At 36.0% G+C, this 19576-nt stretch overlaps 1 protein-coding gene across 3 annotated transcripts in view; it reads right to left on the bottom strand.

Annotated features, from left to right (window-relative positions):
• Positions 1-3333: 3333 nt before the first annotated feature.
• The window catches only part of LOC148853278 (ARM repeat superfamily protein), a 117002-nt gene continuing 100759 nt past the window's right edge, over positions 3334-19576 (bottom strand). The window contains exons 17-24 of one of the 3 annotated variants that reach the window (XM_088983559.1): positions 17986-18071; positions 15807-15994; positions 15619-15711; positions 7542-7729; positions 7233-7344; positions 5001-5158; positions 3970-4086; positions 3334-3875 (exon numbers count right to left, since the gene is read on the bottom strand). In XM_088983559.1, coding sequence (XP_088839685.1) covers positions 3651-3875; positions 3970-4086; positions 5001-5158; positions 7233-7344; positions 7542-7729; positions 15619-15711; positions 15807-15994; positions 17986-18071 — 1167 coding nt within the window. In that variant the 3' untranslated portion in view covers positions 3334-3650. Of the gene's footprint in view, positions 3876-3969; positions 4087-5000; positions 5159-7232; positions 7345-7541; positions 7730-14945; positions 15284-15618; positions 15712-15806; positions 15995-17985; positions 18072-19576 lie in introns of those variants that run through there. The other 2 variants (XR_016112720.1, XM_088983560.1) reach the window with 2 other exon arrangements.

Below are 19576 nucleotides of genomic sequence, written 5' to 3'. Positions count from 1 at the left end.
GTTCTATTTCTATGTTGGTTTTTAAGACTTTGGAACTTTCTCAACACAACAACGGTTGGCATTTTTGGCTTCTCTAGTTTGATGGGAATATGAAGAAAGCCGAGAAAAACAGTACTTCCTTGACTCTGTTTGAAGTCATCTTAATGCAAGGTCAGGCATCTACATAATTGAAAACCTATCCCATTTTATTTGAGATTTACCATTTATATGATATATTTCATATATCTAATTTGAATTCCTTATAATTGAAAACCTATCTCATTTAAAAAATAGGACCAACACCATTTAAAGTCTATAATTAGTCTCATTTGACTTAGTGAATTAAATTAGAAAGATTTAATATGAGCCACCAATCTTTTGAAGTAAATAATTTTTTGATAGGTAGCAACATGTTTAAAGATTTGATATGAGCCACATGTCCAAGAAAAAAACTTCTATTTGTGAATAGAAAGAATAACTCAATACTCTTTCTTGAGAGGATAAAGTGCCTCTTATTTGATGTTTTAATTATTTTTATGATGTTTTAATTAATTTTAGCATTTACTTTTGATTAATTGTAAAATATAACTAATGAATAAGATGCACATTTCAAATTTATGGATGCTTAATATATGGTATTGGTGCAACAATTGGTGTTCCATTGTGACCTGAGTGATTAGAGTCCAAATTTTGGAAACAACTCTATATGTGCCGGAGTAAAGTTGCGTACATCTATCCCTCCCCAGATCCTACATTGGCGGGAACATCATGCATTAGGCTGCCATTTTTGTTAATTTTATGTGTCAACACACTGAGACTATGGTACAAAACACATCATTTGTTGTGGTTCATCTCAGCACACACTACACCATAACCTACGGAGGCATGGTGTGTTTCTGAACCATGGTTCTATGATGCACCATGCTGGTGTAGTGTGTTCTGGGATCAGCCACACTTTTTTCAACCACGGAAAATAATAAACCCTATTTTTTAATCAAAGGACCAATATGGTTTGTGAATCAGAGGACCCAAATGTTGCAATTTCCCAGCTGTTCCTCAACATCCCACCAAATACTTTGTTTTTGAATACATGGTGCTAAGTTGCTAATTAAATCTCTAACCTTTTTTCCTCTTTTAGGAACATTTTTTTTCTCTTCCTGGTTAACAAACCGCTGACTCTAATGGTTGACCGCTAAAATGTTCTACCCAGACAACAGTTTCTAGGCCAATTTTATATTTTAATGTTTACTATTCTAATGGGCTAATATATTCGGACCTTGAACCATTGACCTAGAAACAGGTGGCTAAAGCGGTTCTATTTCTATGTTGGTTTTTAAGACTTTGGAACTTTCTCAACACAACAACGGTTGGCATTTTTGGCTTCTCTAGTTTGATGGGAATATGAAGAAAGCCGAGAAAAACAGTACTTCCTTGACTCTGTTTGAAGTCATCTTAATGCAAGGTCAGGCATCTACATAATTGAAAACCTATCCCATTTTATTTGAGATTTACCATTTATATGATATATTTCATATATCTAATTTGAATTCCTTATAATTGAAAACCTATCTCATTTAAAAAATAGGACCAACACCATTTAAAGTCTATAATTAGTCTCATTTGACTTAGTGAATTAAATTAGAAAGATTTAATATGAGCCACCAATCTTTTGAAGTAAATAATTTTTTGATAGGTAGCAACATGTTTAAAGATTTGATATGAGCCACATGTCCAAGAAAAAAACTTCTATTTGTGAATAGAAAGAATAACTCAATACTCTTTCTTGAGAGGATAAAGTGCCTCTTATTTGATGTTTTAATTATTTTTATGATGTTTTAATTAATTTTAGCATTTACTTTTGATTAATTGTAAAATATAACTAATGAATAAGATGCACATTTCAAATTTATGGATGCTTAATATATGGTATTGGTGCAACAATTGGTGTTCCATTGTGACCTGAGTGATTAGAGTCCAAATTTTGGAAACAACTCTATATGTGCCGGAGTAAAGTTGCGTACATCTATCCCTCCCCAGATCCTACATTGGCGGGAACATCATGCATTAGGCTGCCATTTTTGTTAATTTTATGTGTCAACACACTGAGACTATGGTACAAAACACATCATTTGTTGTGGTTCATCTCAGCACACACTACACCATAACCTACGGAGGCATGGTGTGTTTCTGAACCATGGTTCTATGATGCACCATGCTGGTGTAGTGTGTTCTGGGATCAGCCACACTTTTTTCAACCACGGAAAATAATAAACCCTATTTTTTAATCAAAGGACCAATATGGTTTGTGAATCAGAGGACCCAAATGTTGCAATTTCCCAGCTGTTCCTCAACATCCCACCAAATACTTTGTTTTTGAATACATGGTGCTAAGTTGCTAATTAAATCTCTAACCTTTTTTCCTCTTTTAGGAACATTTTTTTTCTCTTCCTGGTTAACAAACCGCTGACTCTAATGGTTGACCGCTAAAATGTTCTACCCAGACAACAGTTTCTAGGCCAATTTTATATTTTAATGTTTACTATTCTAATGGGCTAATATATTCGGACCTTGAACCATTGACCTAGAAACAGGTGGCTAAAGCGGTTCTATTTCTATGTTGGTTTTTAAGACTTTGGAACTTTCTCAACACAACAACGGTTGGCATTTTTGGCTTCTCTAGTTTGATGGGAATATGAAGAAAGCCGAGAAAAACAGTACTTCCTTGACTCTGTTTGAAGTCATCTTAATGCAAGGTCAGGCATCTACATAATTGAAAACCTATCCCATTTTATTTGAGATTTACCATTTATATGATATATTTCATATATCTAATTTGAATTCCTTATAATTGAAAACCTATCTCATTTAAAAAATAGGACCAACACCATTTAAAGTCTATAATTAGTCTCATTTGACTTAGTGAATTAAATTAGAAAGATTTAATATGAGCCACCAATCTTTTGAAGTAAATAATTTTTTGATAGGTAGCAACATGTTTAAAGATTTGATATGAGCCACATGTCCAAGAAAAAAACTTCTATTTGTGAATAGAAAGAATAACTCAATACTCTTTCTTGAGAGGATAAAGTGCCTCTTATTTGAAGTAGAAGCTTTCTAATTTGAGGACTTTCCTTTAATATATCTAAAACAGAATCAATGAACTGTTGGTATTTAATGCATACATCGCAATATTTTGAACTTTGTTTGTAGCCTTGTAAACCCATTTAAATGGGCACTTTCAAATTAGCATTTAACAATCCAAATTTAACCACCATAAAGAGAATGTGGTACGCAGATTATCTTGGGGATTCTTTTTTTATTCGAAGCAAATTGTAGTTGGCACTTAAATATCTCTTTGCTATAAGTTTTTCTTTACCCTTCTCATATTGAGAACATGTTATTTTCCTAGGCCAAAAATTTTCCTCAAATTTCGAGGTGACAACAAAATCTGGACTATACTCAATGCTGTACAGAGGATTGAACTACATCTACAAGTGAGGAACAGAAAAGGACCGAACCAAAGTGTCATCCTTACAGGCAGTGTTTAAATTTTGAGCTCAACTTACTTCCAATATACAAAAACACGTTACAAGTGTCACAAGGAGTGTGGTCCTCAAGGTGGAGCACAAGTCTTCAATGTACACCATAGCCAACTAAGAGTATAACCAAGCTCACGTCAGATTGGGGATATTGCGGTGTGTGTCGGCAAATTCTCGGATTATGCGCTTCAGAATTCTTCCTCCTTTCCCTTGCATATGACCGTGATTATTTCTTTCTCCATTGCAGGTATTGCTCTCAAGGTAATCTGATGCCGCATCAGTGAGAGCCTTTAGCCACATTGGCACTATAGTTTCTACTTCTCCTTGCTTTAGGTACTCAGCAGGCAAAGCCTGTACCTGATAAATGGTGAAGGAAGCCATTTCATTTACCATTGAAAAACAAGCACAGAGAGAGAGAGAGAGAGAGAGAGAGAGAGAGAGAGAGAGAGACCGTTGACTGTAGCCATCCATGTAATGATTCCCAAGAAAGAACCACTTTCCAGGTAGTCCTCTCACTTAGACTGCAAATTGCTGCTAACTGTTGTAAGATAGTTGCAGATTTGTGGACCTATTAAGAAAAAGAAGCGAATTAGCCCCTCAGCTATCTTGACAAGAACGTTGATGCAATAAAAGAAAATATACTATGTGTTAGTAATATTTGTTGCTCTATAGCTATCCCTTACAGTGAAGGAACCATGCATAAAAGACCAACTATAGGAACACAATTTAAACCTGGCATAACCTCTCATTTCACCAGTCACATCGTTCACTGGGATTTTAAGATGATCTCAGATAGAAAAAGAGAAGAAAGAAAAGAATTCATCTAAATCCTGCACAATTAATCTCCAACCTTTGATGGCTTCTACCTTTTCATCCTAATTTTTTCCTTCATTTGTTTATGGGAATATTGAAAATTTAGGCATTTTGAAATGGTTGTACCCACCATCAAATATTTGTTCCAATTCATAAACGTCATCTGATTAACACATTATATGAGCAATGATCCTTACTAAAAATCTGGATATATTTATGAGCTACCTTTTCATCCTAATTTTTTCCTTCATTTGTTTATGGGAATATTGAAAATTTAGGCATTTTGAAATGGTTGTACCCACCATCAAATATTTGTTCCAATTCATAAACGTCATCTGATTAACACTCATTATATGAGCAACGATCCTTACTAAAAATCTGGATATATTTATGAGCTACCTTTTCATCCTAATTTTTTCCTTCATTTGTTTATGGGAATATTGAAAATTTAGGCATTTTGAAATGGTTGTACCCACCATCAAATATTTGTTCCAATTCATAAACGTCATCTGATTAACACTCATTATATGAGCAACGATCCTTACTAAAAATCTGGATATATTTATGAGCATTGGTTTTGATACAAAGAATATATATGCAAGAGAGAGAGAGAGAGAGAGAGAGAGAGAGAGAGAGAGAGAGAGAGAGAGAGGTAAATAAAATATTTACCCTTGACATTGCTGGAACACCAAGTAAAGCATATATCACATTAGATATGAGTCCCTCACCACTATGGGATATGACCTGAATTGCCATTGCACTGAATGAACCTTCGGTCATGCAAGACATGGATTCCAACAATGAGGTCAGGGCAACCTCTAAAAAACCTGCAACGTTTGAGGTGCATCCCCCCCCAAAAAAGAAAGAAAAACTAATGTTCAAAATAAACTTAAGGATTCAGGCGCATCAGGAAACATAAACAAGAAACAAAGAGCCTAATGAACAGGACAAATAGGAAAACTCAAAGACCAATATGCATATTCAGATGTCATCATTTACACCTACAAAGAGTTCATAGGAGCATAAGAACTGACAATGTATTTAGCAAGTACATTACTTGATTAAGATTTGTGGGTAGATACAACAAATCTTGCCAACCCTGCCTTTTAATTGCTAACTTCCATAAGATGCAAACAAGTATATAGATCAACAAGTCTGATAGTCAGGTCATACACTGGTTACATGGTAGACCTATGGAAAATATATACAATTTAGTGGAACTATAACCATGATGAAAAGTAGCTTGGACAGTCTAATTGGAAACTAAAGTAGAAAATCAATTAAGCCAACTCAGCAGTAGACTCCAAACTAACAACAACCTAAATGCAAAGATAAAAGGTTCAGATATTGGTCCAAGTCATGAGAGCTCAACTCAGTCCTAAAGACCACCTACTAACTCTTACAACCAACAAGAAAGGAGTTATGGAGGTGGTGGTTCATGAACTACAGGGATGGGGCAGTATATTATTTGATATAGAAGACAACAATAAGGACATGCATCAAGTCAATGCTGGGCAAGGCAAGTGAATTAAGCTACCAATGAGCATGAAAAGGAGCACTATGGTGATGATGCAAAGGATATGGACGTCTGCCTGAACTTGTCAATCAAATGGAAGAAGATGTGGTTCAAGAAGACTATGATGCACCCATATTAGTAGTGAGACACATTTTTGTAACATGACCATTGACAGCAGCATTTGCAATATTTTGGTGCCTCAAGAGATGGTAACAGAGTTTGAATTTGAAAATCCAACTCCATTCAAAGTCTTATCATACTAAAGTATGGTTAAAAAAGGGGAGTTGATGTTTCTACATTGAAATGTTACTTTTCATATTAGGAATAAATACAAGGATGAAGTAATGTGTTACTATGGGTTCAAACCGTGATCCCAGAAACTCCAACTTTTGTATCTATGACTCCTAATTGCTAGTGATGGCAGTTTCATCCACATAAACAATCAAGACTGCTATTATATCCATATCTCTATTAACAAAAAGAATATGATTGACTTGGAATTGCTTAAATCCTTGGAATATCATTTTTTTGTCTGCTCTCTAGCATCTTCAGCTACTCAAAAAAACCAAGGTACTATCTCATACAGCAATGGGATTGCCAAAGCATGTTTGGGGAAGGCTTACAAATTGGGCAGGTCAAATTCAAGGGCCTGAATTTAAATCTTCTAGCTTCAAGCTAAGCCTAGGTCTAAAAGTGAAAAATCTTGAGCCAAGCTTGAGTTAAGGCCTCAGATAGCCCAATCCCAACACAAGCTTGCCCCAAGCCTGGTCAAGCCTGCCCAGATGCAGCCCTAGTTTTGGATGGTTTATTTGCTAGGAGCTGTTGAAAATGATGGTCATCATGACCTGCTTAGCATTACTTGTTCAACAGTTTTCTTAAACAATCCCGTCTGACAATGACAAATTGAAGAGTCAAGGGTCTAGAAGAGTAGGGCAGACCAAAAAGGACAAAGTAATGAGGAATGAATTACAGGACCATAATTTAACAATTTATATGGTTTCTAAACTAGGTTATGAACTTGTGATAGTAGATCCAAGCAACTTTCAATTGCCTGGAAAAGTTACTGTTGGATATTCAAAGATTTATTAGAGGTGATGGCAATAGCATTCCTTTTTTGAGATTTCAGTAAGTCTTTTTTTTTTTCCTTGAGGTGTGGCTACAACTCCACTGGGAGTAAATTTTAGGGTTTAAAAAAGATTTAATAATGGATATGACACTGAACAAAGTTGAATAGTGGAACAGTATTCAAATTCATACCCCATATAGACGAGACAAAGCTTAGTTGAGTAAAATCCTATATGGCATAACAGATTTTCATTTCAAACTATTCCTCCTATAATTAACAAAACCATACATAAGTCAATTTCTTGATATATTATACTTACAGGACATGTATGACATGGCTGCTAATGCTGCCCCACGATGCATGGCTGTGCAAGATATAGCTGCCTTCTGGAAGGAAATTTCAAGAAGAGAACCAGAAGCAGCCAGTATTTCCTGGAAGGATGTATACAACCATCTGATAAGCATTTTTTTCTTAGGAGAAAATTGATAAAAAGAAATACTTAACTATAAAAATGAGCATTGTTCCTTTCAACAAATTACTTATTTCTCAAAAGAAGTGATGAGCAAAGGATTAGGAATGTGTAGGAGAACCTACTGATTGGAAAAAAGTAAAAGGAAAATTTTAGAACCTTGGGGCAGACACGAACAAACATAGATGCAAAGGCAGTGTAGGCCTCAACCAAATCGGGCTCTTGATCACAAATGTATGAAGAATTTAGAGCCATTATTGAAGCCGCAGAAGTGAACCTTTGAAAGGTGCTAACATATAAAGGTCCATACTCTTCTCTATGACCGAATTCTTCAATAACAACAGCAGCTGATAGAAATTGGTTTCCCAAAGAGAAGACAAGGGATCAGTGAAATGCATTGAATCATCACATGAACATTTAAGAATATAAAAGAAAACCTTATTGCAAGCATGTTACATAGTTATAGGCTCATGTATCATAACTAATTCTTTCAGAACAAAGCACAACACCAGTGGATACAAGCAAAGAAAAGGTGAATACACAATTCAAGGGAAAATGCATGCATTTGTTCTGGGCAAGTATTTAGAGATGTCAACGGATCTGGTTAATGGTAAACATGGCTCAGTGTTCTAAAAGTGAAAGGGCCTTTTTGCGCTAAGGTGTGAGGTGTGCGCCTTTTCGAAGCAAGGTGCAAAAATTTTTGAAAATTCAAAAAATATGCAAAAAATTGCAAAAAAAAATATTAAAATAATATTAGTTTAGAAAATTTAAACTTAAACTTTAAACTACATATTTTAAAATTTCTATTGGCTTAATTAAAATATACAATAAAACATGTGTTAGATAGTATATGTCGTCAGCTCCAACCATAGTTGTCAAGGCGATGCCTAGGCGGGTGCCTAGGCGACAAGGCGCCCTTTGAGGCTCGCCTCGCCTAATCGCCAAGCAGTTTTTTTACTTCCAAATATAAAATACCTTTTTGTTCATTCCTTTTTGAGATTATAATTATAAAACATACATTATTAAACCAAAATAATCATTTTGTGTGTTTATATACTAATTTATTTTTATTGTTTTCTTATTTATTAGGGTTTAATCAACACAAACATTGCTAAATGCTGTATTGAACCCTCAAAGACTTCAAAACCTGAACCAATAAGTAAGGAAGAACTTAAATTTTATCTAGTCAGCACATTTTATTCTTCCATATATTCTTCTACTCCTACTTCTTCTTCTTCTTCTTCTTCTTCTTCTACTATTACTACTACTACTACTACTACCATTATTTTTTCTTTTCTTCTTTTCCTATAACGAATATAAGGGTTCATCCCCTATATTTTTTGAAATTTATTTTCCTTCATATTTTTCTTTTCATGAATATGTTGATTTTCTATACTTTAATATGAACTTTATACTTACGAAAATTATGAATAATTATTAAGGAAATATGGTTATGGTACCTAGGGAACTACCCTAGGATCTATGTTTTCAACATAAAAAAATCCATCACCCTGGCGACTAGGCGACAAGGCACCCCCCTGTTACCTAGCCTCGCCTTGGCGCCTTGAAAACTATGGCTCCAACAGGAGTGATGTAACATTCTTGTACTACCAAGTTGATGGAGTAGTTTGTCTCAACTACTTAAGTTAGAACTAAGGTAATAGTAGGTGGGTGTTTTGAGAAACACTACATGGGGCCATTTTTAGTTAAACCCTAGACCTTGGAGACAGAGGGGTAAAACTAGAAAGTCACACTTAACCCTTGAATTTGATAGTGATGCCACATTGGATATTAGATTGACTTGCTTTTGATCCAACTGGTCAGATCTTTCTGGGGCCAAATACCTAAGTATGTTGGAATAGACTAGAAGAATACTTGAGTGGGTGATCATTGTGATGGATTAGCTACGCTGTCCCTAAAGAGAATATCATGGTTTACAATCTCTGGTGGAAACCTAAAACTATCAGCAGTGGATTTTAACTTGTTTTGAAATTAGTTCTGCAAAGTGTATTTATATTTATAAATATTTTAATTTTAAAAAGGTCTGTACATTGGTTTTAATCCCAGGATCCATTTGAATGGAGAGTGTGGCACTACATCTTGCAGTCAGGAAAGAGGTCCTTTCCTATCAGCAGTGTTTTGATATTATTGGCTGAGAGGTTATCTACAAATGTCTACTTGGGTTGAAACCTGATGGGCATTTTCTCAGTTTAAACCATTAGGCTTGGGCATAGGATAACTGGAATCCAAACCCTATTTGATACATAATGTTGGGCCTAATTTAGGCCCAATATATGTTGGAACAATTCACAAAGTAAGACTTCGTGAATTCAGCCTATGTAATCAAGTATGTGGGCTGAACCCATTTAGTTTAATCTGAGATCTTAGTGGTCCCATGCCATACAAAGATAAAGTCTATGGGCTGGTCAAAGTATGAGAGAACAAGGATTTCTTAAGAGGCAAGTTTGTTTCCAACTTGCTAGTTTGACTAGGTAGTTAATTTGTTGGAAACTTAGGGTTGAATTAGGAAGCTAGTTAGTTCTCCCAAATTCCTAAGTTTGTAAGGATTGTTTCCTATTTGTTAGCTTTCTTAATTAAGCAGGATAGAAATAGAAAACTCCTTGTAGGATTCTAAGAGTCCTATAAAAGATAGAGTATGGGAGATCTAAGCATGCAATCAAGACTTCTTGCACCCAAAACCCTAGTTTGACCTAAGGGAAAAGAGAGCTCCTTTCTCTCTTTTCTTCTCCAGTTTTTCTATAAAACTACAGTTTCTTAAGAGGATTAAGAGTGCACAATATTGTTGGATTTGATCAAGGCAATTGACTACACAAAGTTCAGCATTGATCCTCCATGCTGTTAGCAAGATTAGATCTCAACTTTGAGCTGCGCCATCTTTAGCTTGGAGATTGATTGGGGCTTGATTCTTTGGGTGTGCATACCACTTTGGGAGCTGCAATTGTGGACTTCGTATCAAATAACACTCTTCCCAATTAGTTGTTCAAATTGGCACGGTTATTCTAGATTGATCCAAAGAGAAAACTGTTTCTCATGGGAAACTCAGTTTCTCAATATTAGACTGAATCAAGAATTTTGAAATTCATGGTTTCCCAGCACAAAGGTTCAACCTTTATTGCTTTATTTCAGCCCATTCTTCAATAAAATCAAACATGACATATAAAACATATTAAAACATGTGAAACTATCAATCTCTTTATTTCTTTTCCAATCACATTACTTTAAATAGCTAAATGTATTCTGAATTCTACAAGCTGCCTTTGTACCAAACCCATTGGTGCAACCTCAAAGAAGCCCATATTAGGATCTTATATTCTTAACCTGTACATAAACTATTCATTTTTTAATTATAATTATAGTTTCTTATCTTAAATTCTCAAAATGAAAAGCTTGTGGGAGAAAAAACCTACTCTATGACTGTTCACTGTTGCATGAAGCTCCAAAGCCAAGTCTTTCCTATTTCCACATGAAAGGTAGTATTTCCCCCTTATTTTTTCCAATTGCTACTGATTGTTTTTTGTTATTTGTTATCTTCTTCTTATTTTGGCTTGTTCTTTGCTGTTCTTTTTCTTGTTTTCCCTCTTGTACAAGGGACTCTGCCCTATTGTTTTGAAACCCTTATTTTCTATCCATTTTTAAACAAAAAACAGGGGCTACACCCCATTTTCTCTTGCTGTAATAATGGGCTTTGCCTTATTTTTTTTAGAAAGATTTAGTTTTTTGATGCAAGACCAGGGGCTAACTCAATTTCCATCCTGTTTTACACAAAAAGCAGGGGGTGCACCCCATTTCTTTTTCCATCGGTTTCAACAAAAGCAGAGGCTTTGCCCCATTTTCTTTTCCCATCATTTTTGATATAAAACAAGGACTGCTCCATTTCTTTCCATCACTTTTGATACAAAGCAGGGGGCTCCGCCCTATTATTTTTGACTTCATTTTTGGATGCAAAACAAGGACTCTGCCCCATTTCTTGTTTCATTTTGTATTTCTTTACACATGAAACCAGGGGTTTTGTTCCATTTCTTTTTCCTTTTATATTCTCTTGTTTTTTGTCTTCTTTTTACCATGAAAACAGAACATCTCATGTGTATTAAGACTTTCCTTAGACTTTAGAATTAAAATGCATCCATGAAGGCACGGAAAAAGAATGGGGATAAAGACAACTTAATAGTAATGTATTTCATCCTTGAATACTGATGTGTAGCTTAAAATTTTCATTTTGTATTAAACTTTAGAATTTAATACTGATGTCTAGTTTAAAATTTGAATTATTTTGTTCTCGAATCTGTGCAGACTCTACACAACCTAGTAGTTATTCTCTCATTTTAGTATTTCTTGTGATGCATGTTTAATTTTAACAATTGAAATAATAGAAACTAGAGAAAATGTTGTTCTTTTTCTTTCAATTAAAAAAATTAGGAATAAAGATAACTCAATAATAATGTTGTAGTGATAATATTATATTAATTATTAAATATGTGCTTATTTTTAATATTTTTTTTTGGAGTTGGCACTGCAAGTTTTCAATAATGCAGCTTGCAAAATTTTGTACAACTTGGGTATTTTATATAGTTTTTTGACAACTTTAAGAAAAATCAGAAAAAAACTTATGATTTATGATACAATTTGATTCAAATCCCTTTACTGTTTATGATATGATTATGAAATTTAAAACATTGCCTGGAGCACCAGAAACTCCTAATCCACCTTCTATCTGGATCCAGGAGTTTTGATTTTTGCAACAACACAACATCCGGCCTCTCCTTAATAGATCTTTTTTTATCAGCAAAGAAAATCATTAAGCATTATAAAATTAAATTAGTTACAACAAGTGGAGCAGTCCAAGTTAACCCAATTGAAAGTGGTGTTGAGTTACCTCAATAAGGTAAGTTATTTCCCTCAAGGCATGCCTGTAGATCCAAGGAACTGAATTGATTTTCCTTGTCCAAGATAAAATCAGTTTTCAATCCCCTTGCAGCAGTGCCAATAATTCTGACTGAGCCACCATTTCCAATTGGCCAAGAGTACAAGCCACTACTGAGCCCAAGTGGTTCCTGAAAACATCCCCTATACCTGCTTTCCCCAGATCACTCATGTAGCTACATCAAAGTTCAGTTTTATCTTGCTAACAGCTGGTGGATTCCAATTCTTATGCACTTTTCTTTCCTTGTTCCTGTTTGTCACTTCTATCCAAGTTCTTACAAAATCAATGACTGAGAATGTTCAAAATAATTTCAAAGATTTTAACTTATTTTGATCAGGAGCAAAAAACATAGATTTATTGTTAGAAAATAAATTTACAACATCTTGAGTAGCCTCGGCTACTCAGTGTTGTTAAAAGCGCAAGGCACAAAAAAAGGCATAGGGGTCAATTTGTGCTTGAGGTCCAAGGCGAGGCGTGCACCTCTTTTTGAAGCAAGGCGCAAAATAAAAAAAATGATAAAAAATAAAAAAAATAAAAAAAATAAAAAAATAAAAAAAATAAAAAAATAAAAAAAATAAAAAAATAAAAAAAGCAAAAATATTAAAAAAGATTAAACATAATATTAATAAAAATATAAACTTTAAATTTAAAATAAATGTTTTAAAAAACCTATTATCTAAAATTAAAATACATAAACATAACATGTAAAGAATATTCAAATGTGAATTTAAAAGTAAAATCAAACATATAAACCATTTTCAAGCATGTAAAACCCACAATTTCTTTTTTTCCTCAATTGCATTAGTTAAAGTAGCTAATGTGATGTAAAACATATTACATTCCTGATTCTATGAGCTGCCTTTGTGCCATGCTCCTTGAGGCAGGGGGGTTTGGGGGCAGAGCCCCTGGCCCAACCATTTGGGTCAAAAAAGAAAAAGGCGCAGAATTTTAAAAAGGTCCTGGGGAGGTGCAAGGCGCATCAGGTGCACACCTAGGCACACCGGGCATGTGCCTTTAGAAAGGGCGCCTAGGACCTGGGTGAAGCGCCTACCCTAAAATGCGCCTCGCCTGTGCGTCTAGGCATGCCTCAGGCACGCCTTTTAAATCACTGCCGCTACCCCAGAAAACATTAGAGCAACATCAGAAATTGTTTATACTATAAAGAAGCCCAAAATCAATTCCCTCTATTAACCCCTTAGCTAAATGATCAGCAATGCAGTTTGCTTATCTGGGTACGCACTGCAAAGCTACCAACATGTCTTTTGAAAATCTTTTGAATTTTTTTTTTATTAGTAACAAGAAATTTTATTAATGATATGAAACTATGTGAAACCTTAAGTAAAAGAGGGGGAGGTAAAATGATATGAAAATCTTTTGAATTTTCTAAACTCATTCCTTGCCACGGAATTTTGTCCTCTTGATTCAAACAGCTTATGATCACTTTTGAGTCTCCTTCAATCACCAACTTTCTGATCCCTATCTCCCATGATTTTTGAACTCCAAATACGGCTGCCTTCAACTCTGCAACCGTGGAATCCCCTTCCCCTAAAGGTCCAGAGTACAAGAAAACCAATTCTCCTTTGTCATTTTTTATTACCCCTCCCATTCCAGCAACACCCGGGTTTCCAAAGCAACTACCATCAAAATTTAGCTTGAAGAAATCATTCCCTGGAGGCTCCCAATTTCTTGCTTGTTTCTTCTTTGCTGAAGATGAAGCTGTGATAACTCCCCAATTTCTTGTAATGCCATCAACAACAAAGTCACAAAACAGCTTTGTTGTCTTCACTCGATGTGTCACCTTTATCAATATGCTTTCAATCAAAGACTCTTTGCTTCTTTTTCCCCTTCAAAAATTCTCCTGTTTCTCTCTTCCCGAATTGTCCAAACCACTGCAGCTCTTGTGCACTTCCACAGTAACCTTCCCCTTCGGGCAGGAAATGAGAAGGTGATGAGCAGTTTCACCATTTGATTCACACAAAGCACACCAATTTTGATGAGGCAAAAAAAAAGAAAAAATGTGTGAATGTATTCTGTTTTGCATGATTTTTGTAGTGGGTTCCCAAATTGTTGTCCTTGGGTAGCTTTGTTGATAGTTTGGGACCAGGGGTGTTTTCGTCATTTTATAAACCGGATTTTTGGTCAGGAGCAGTTGGGTGCATTTCTGTTGGGTTTTGGTCTCTTGGGTCTTTTTGTAACAAAAGTTATCTTTTAGGTGTTCATTTGAAGTTAGTTTTGTTCCTAAGGAGTTGTTGGTGAGAGGGAAACATTCTAGGGGCTTATGTGTAAATAATGTTAACTAGCTTGTCCAGCAAGCCAGTGAGTCTTATAAAAGAGAAGGGGGCTGTTTTTGTAGGGGTCTTTTGGTTCTCTCTCTTGTTTGATCTGTAGCTCAGCCCCAACTAGGGTTTTCAAGCATTGGGAGCTTGGGTTTTGAGGAGTCAACTCATTTTGGTACCTTCCAATCCCTCCATCGCTGCGTGTCCGCGCGGGAGGCCAGCTTGCTGCCATTGTCACTGTTGCGGACTGTTCCAGGAGGAGTTTTACTTCGGGTTCAGGTCTGAAATCCCTAAAAATCCAACTTATTTTTGTTGTTTTCAGCTTGGTATTTCTTGCGCTTATTGCTGTATACTTGAGGCACTGCATGCAATTGTCTTTCTGTCCACATCAAATTTGGAGATAGGCACCAGCCAGGTCGCCTCCTTTGAATTCCAAAGTTTTTAATCAATGTGCAGATCTAACTCTTATGCCTTCTATCAGCTCCTCGGTCCTTCTTTTATCATTGAAAGTTCTTTGGTTCCTCTCCTCCCAAGTCCTAAATAGTCCAGACTGCTGCTGCTCTTACTACCCTTCACATTCTTCTCCCTCTTTTCTTTGGTTGCCTCAGGAAGTTGGGACTTAAAAGGCTTACCACATCTTGAGGGGGAACCCACTTGCAAGCAAAGAGAGAGCAGATATACTCCTAAACACAAAGCACATAGTGAGACAGCAAAATAGGATTTGTGTAGCCAACCCCATATAATTGGGATAAGGATTAAATGACACTGATTCAATTTATTTTCACTCTTCTATTCTTCTTCTACCTCTCTTATTATTTCAAATTTTCTTCTTCTTATTCAATCAAGGAGTTTTTTTATTGAAAATTGCAAGAGAGACAAACAGTTAAGACTACAAGCATGGTATAAACAGATACATTTTCTAAATACAGTTCAGCAAGTGTGCAAACATCCCATAATGAAGAAGACACAAAACAGATAATTGGCTACATATTCTCAATATCATAGATTAACACCTTACCCGTTCTAATGTAGCATTCCTGGTTTGGAAATGAAACAAAGTTTGTAGATAGGCAATCTAATACTTTAGGCAATAGCATGAGGAAGTGCTGGCCTGCAAATTAAATAGATAAGAAATTATATGAATATACTCAGCCAAAAAGACCTTGATCACTGGTACTTTAAAGAAACATGTTGTACCACATGTACCAGAGGATTGGATTGATTGTGTAAGAGCTCGACATGCTGCTGTGGATAGACTACCACTCTCCATGTGTGTAGACCTAAGAAGTTTCTCAAGAATAGGCCAGAAGGCCCCGAGAAGAGCAAGAATAGTTTCATCTTCAACAGAGCCAGATGACAGAGGGGTTACCAGATGACTTAATACAATTCCCATCCTAACACCATAGCATCAAAAACAGATCAATGCTCATTAGCAGAAACGTTATTAAGACATGGAGAGAATCTCATAACAATCAAAAAGACAAAAGTTCATGCTGAATATAAAGATTATTAAACAGAAATTCGGTGCATATAGTAATCTTGATTGCAGATATTCCACAAGAACAAGACCTATCTATTTATGAAGCATGAGACAAAAATCTCAAAGAATAAAAGATGCTTCAATGGGAAATAATGTTTTAAAACTTTCGTGAACTAGCCAGTCAGATCAGTCAACCCACCACCCAGACAAATTAGGGGTGACCATTTCTAGTTCAGTCCAGTCTGGCCTGTTCTGTCCCACAATATATATATATATATATATATATATTAGGCCCAAAGCCCACCCATGACACCAATAAACCAGATTCTCAGGACCATTCATTCCCAAACCACTTGTAAAAAAAGCACTGGTTCAGTCAACAATCAGGTGACCCAATTGGTTGAACTGCTGAACTGTTTGACCAGTCAGCGGGCCATGGGTTAGACATTAATTTCCTTTTTCTCTTTCTTTTGTATTTTTATACATTTCCATCATTAATAACAATAATTTTCATTTATCATACTTTTTTTGTTTAATATAATGAATATAATATTTTAGAGATGCTCAAATTTCTGCAGTTTTTTTTTTTTTTTAAGATGGGCCAGCCTATTGGATCCAGACAGTTGAACTGCCGATCCACCACCCAACCGGAATAGTGGCTCTGTTTCCTGGTCAGTTTTTGACACTGACGGGAAACCATTTTTGTTTTGTTTTTGTTTTTTGATAAATAACAGAATATTTTCATTGATCAAATAAAACTGTTCACTAAGGCTATGTTGGTTTGAGGGAAAAGGTAGGGAAAGGTGGGGAAACCTTCACCTTTCCCTTCCTACCTTTTCCTTCAAAGCAAACACAGCATAAGTGAAAAGCATTAGAACAAGTACACTAATAAAGCAAAAACAATTTCCCCACCACAGATTCCTGTTCTACAAATTACAACCCAGTCTAGGGCAACTCCAAAGCAAAACATCCCTCTCCATTCCATATCTTGCTAAAGAATCTGCTAACACCATTTTTGCTTCTAGGGACCCAGCTGAACAAGGCATTTGGGGAGGAACCCTAGTGAGGCAGCCACTTGACAGTCTCCCTCCACTATTATGTCCCTTAAACCCTGTTGGTGCAGAAGTTTTAAACCCTGAATTTAAGCCAACATTTCTGCTCTTGGAGATTTTTGTTGTCCCACCAAGCCTGAAAAACTAAGCATAACATTGCCTTCATGATCTCTAACAACACCCCATACACCTGATGATCACGTATTTCTGAGACAGCAGCACCCATCAAAATTGAACTTGGTCCTTCCACATTCTGGTGGACCCCAATAATAGCAACCTTACCAGTATGCTTCTTTGGAAAACCACTACTGTTTGCCAATCCCTAATCAAATCAACAAGAGGCACATCTTTAAATTCTGCCATCACTAAGCCCAATACACCACTTTTATCTTTGTGAGTTCTATCACCTCCTCCACCTGTTTATACTTCTCTTCAAACAGTCTTGCATTTATGTCACACCAGTGACACCACAACCCCCAAAGAACTGCACCCCTCACACACTGCCAGAGGATTTTTTTTGCCTTTGAGTACATAGACCCAAAATATCTGTTTTGAATAAGTCCAACACTTCAGTGGGTGCCTCCCAAGTTCTACCCATACCTCTTTTAGAGGAAAGAAGTTTTGCTCAGTTCATTGGTTAAACCAGCTGGTCAGCCCATTTTCAATCAAGTCTGGTTTCTAGGGAATGATCGAACTGGCCAGTGTCCCAGGTCACAGTTCAACCAGTCTGACCAGTTGGTCCGGTCCAGTTTTCTAAACACTGGTTCATACGATCTATTGACATCCCTAGTGCTTAGATTAGTTTCCAGTAAACACAGAGAAAAAACTAAGTTAGCAGCCTCAAGAGACAAACCTGTAAAGTCCTCTTGCAGCTGAGTTCAATGATTGTGTATAAATAGCAGGATTTTGCCTCTGAGAATGCTCATTCTCTTCATCAATCTGGATGTAAAAGAATATTCAATCACCAAAAGAACAAATTTTATATCACAAGCATGTATGATTACTGTCCTTAACAAACCAAAAGGAGTTCAATCACCAACATTTCAGTACATATGGTATAAGTTTGTGGCAGACAGATGGTAAAATATAAGCTACCATTCAACACTGCATATTAAAGATCTGTTTTCAACAATAACAAAACCATATACTGCTGTACTACAAAGGTTAAATTCAGTCAACATTTCATTGGAACTATGTAATTCTTAGTATCCACTTGATAGATACATCTTGACCCCTCTCAAATGAGAAATTCCATCAGAAATATCAATAAATTAAAAACAATGATGACAGGAATTTTTAGGATTCTTGTTCCTCCCCTTTATTAACAACCAAAATTCAAGTGGATAAAGTACACTCTCAACCAAACCAGAAAATGATCAGTCTTTCTGTTCTTGATTTGAAGATTGCTTACAATCCCTGAAACTACCCCTTGGAGTGTAGGAGGGCACTTTAATGGGTTTTGACATGGAGGATTTTGATAATCTGATGATTACTGGTTAAATTACATTAGCAGGGAAATTCGTATGGCAGCACAGCATGTATTCTTTGTTAGTTATGTCAATGTTAGTTGGTAGTTATTTCAGTTTTGTTGTTATTTCAGCTTTATTATTAGTTTATTTGCCATGTAAGCAATAAGGGCAATTCAGCCTTTTTACAATTAGTAAACATATAAATATTAAGAGTGGGTCGGCAGGTCAGTTCATTTGACCCTCTCTCTCCTTTTCTAAAACCCTTCGTGTGCTTCTGCTTTTCTCCCTCTTTTCTTCTTCTTTTCTCCTTCTGAAATCTATTCTTTTACTTTTGGATTCAAGACTGATTGTAGTCTTGATCGACTACTTGGTATCAGAGCAAGGATTAGGGTTTCTCATGTGAGTCTGATCCAGCCGACCACATGAGAGTTGCCTAGGGCTGGGAGACTAAGAAGGAGGATTAGCTGATTCTTGGAGGCTACTGGTAGTGTGCGGCTACTACTAAGAAGGTTGTAGAAGGCTGGGAGAGTTCCAGTAGTCAGGAAGAATTAGAAAAGGCTTCGGATCCCCAAGATTAAGGTTTCGCATCAGACAGAAGGTGGCGGCCAGAGATCTTCTTTCACAAAGTAAGTTTTTTGCTTGAGAACAACCTTGAAAGAACCACCATCTTGGTCTATTCTGAGAGGTGCGGCTGAAACTTTTTTTCTCTTTAGGGTTTTGAGAGAAAACCCTAAAATTCAGACCTGTCGATTGGTTTCAGATCAGATCTGAACTGGGTTCACCCTAAACATTCAGAACCGTCGATTGGTTTCAGATCAGATCTGCACTAAGTTCATATAGAATTCTGTTTCCCTTTGTTTGTGGAAGACCTAGGCCGGTTGTTATTAGTTGCTTAGGTGTTGTTTCCTATTACAGTAGCTTTAAAAGGTTTTGATTGCTGATTCTAAACCAAGAATGGAGTTCAAGAATCAAGGG

This window comes from Nelumbo lutea, chromosome 4 (assembly GCF_056320005.1).
Source record: "Nelumbo lutea isolate HS-2025 chromosome 4, American lotus-T2T, whole genome shotgun sequence".
Lineage (NCBI taxonomy): Eukaryota > Viridiplantae > Streptophyta > Magnoliopsida > Proteales > Nelumbonaceae > Nelumbo > Nelumbo lutea.
The sequence above is the reverse complement of the archived record's forward strand: the minus strand, read 5'-3'. Positions and strand labels throughout refer to the sequence as shown.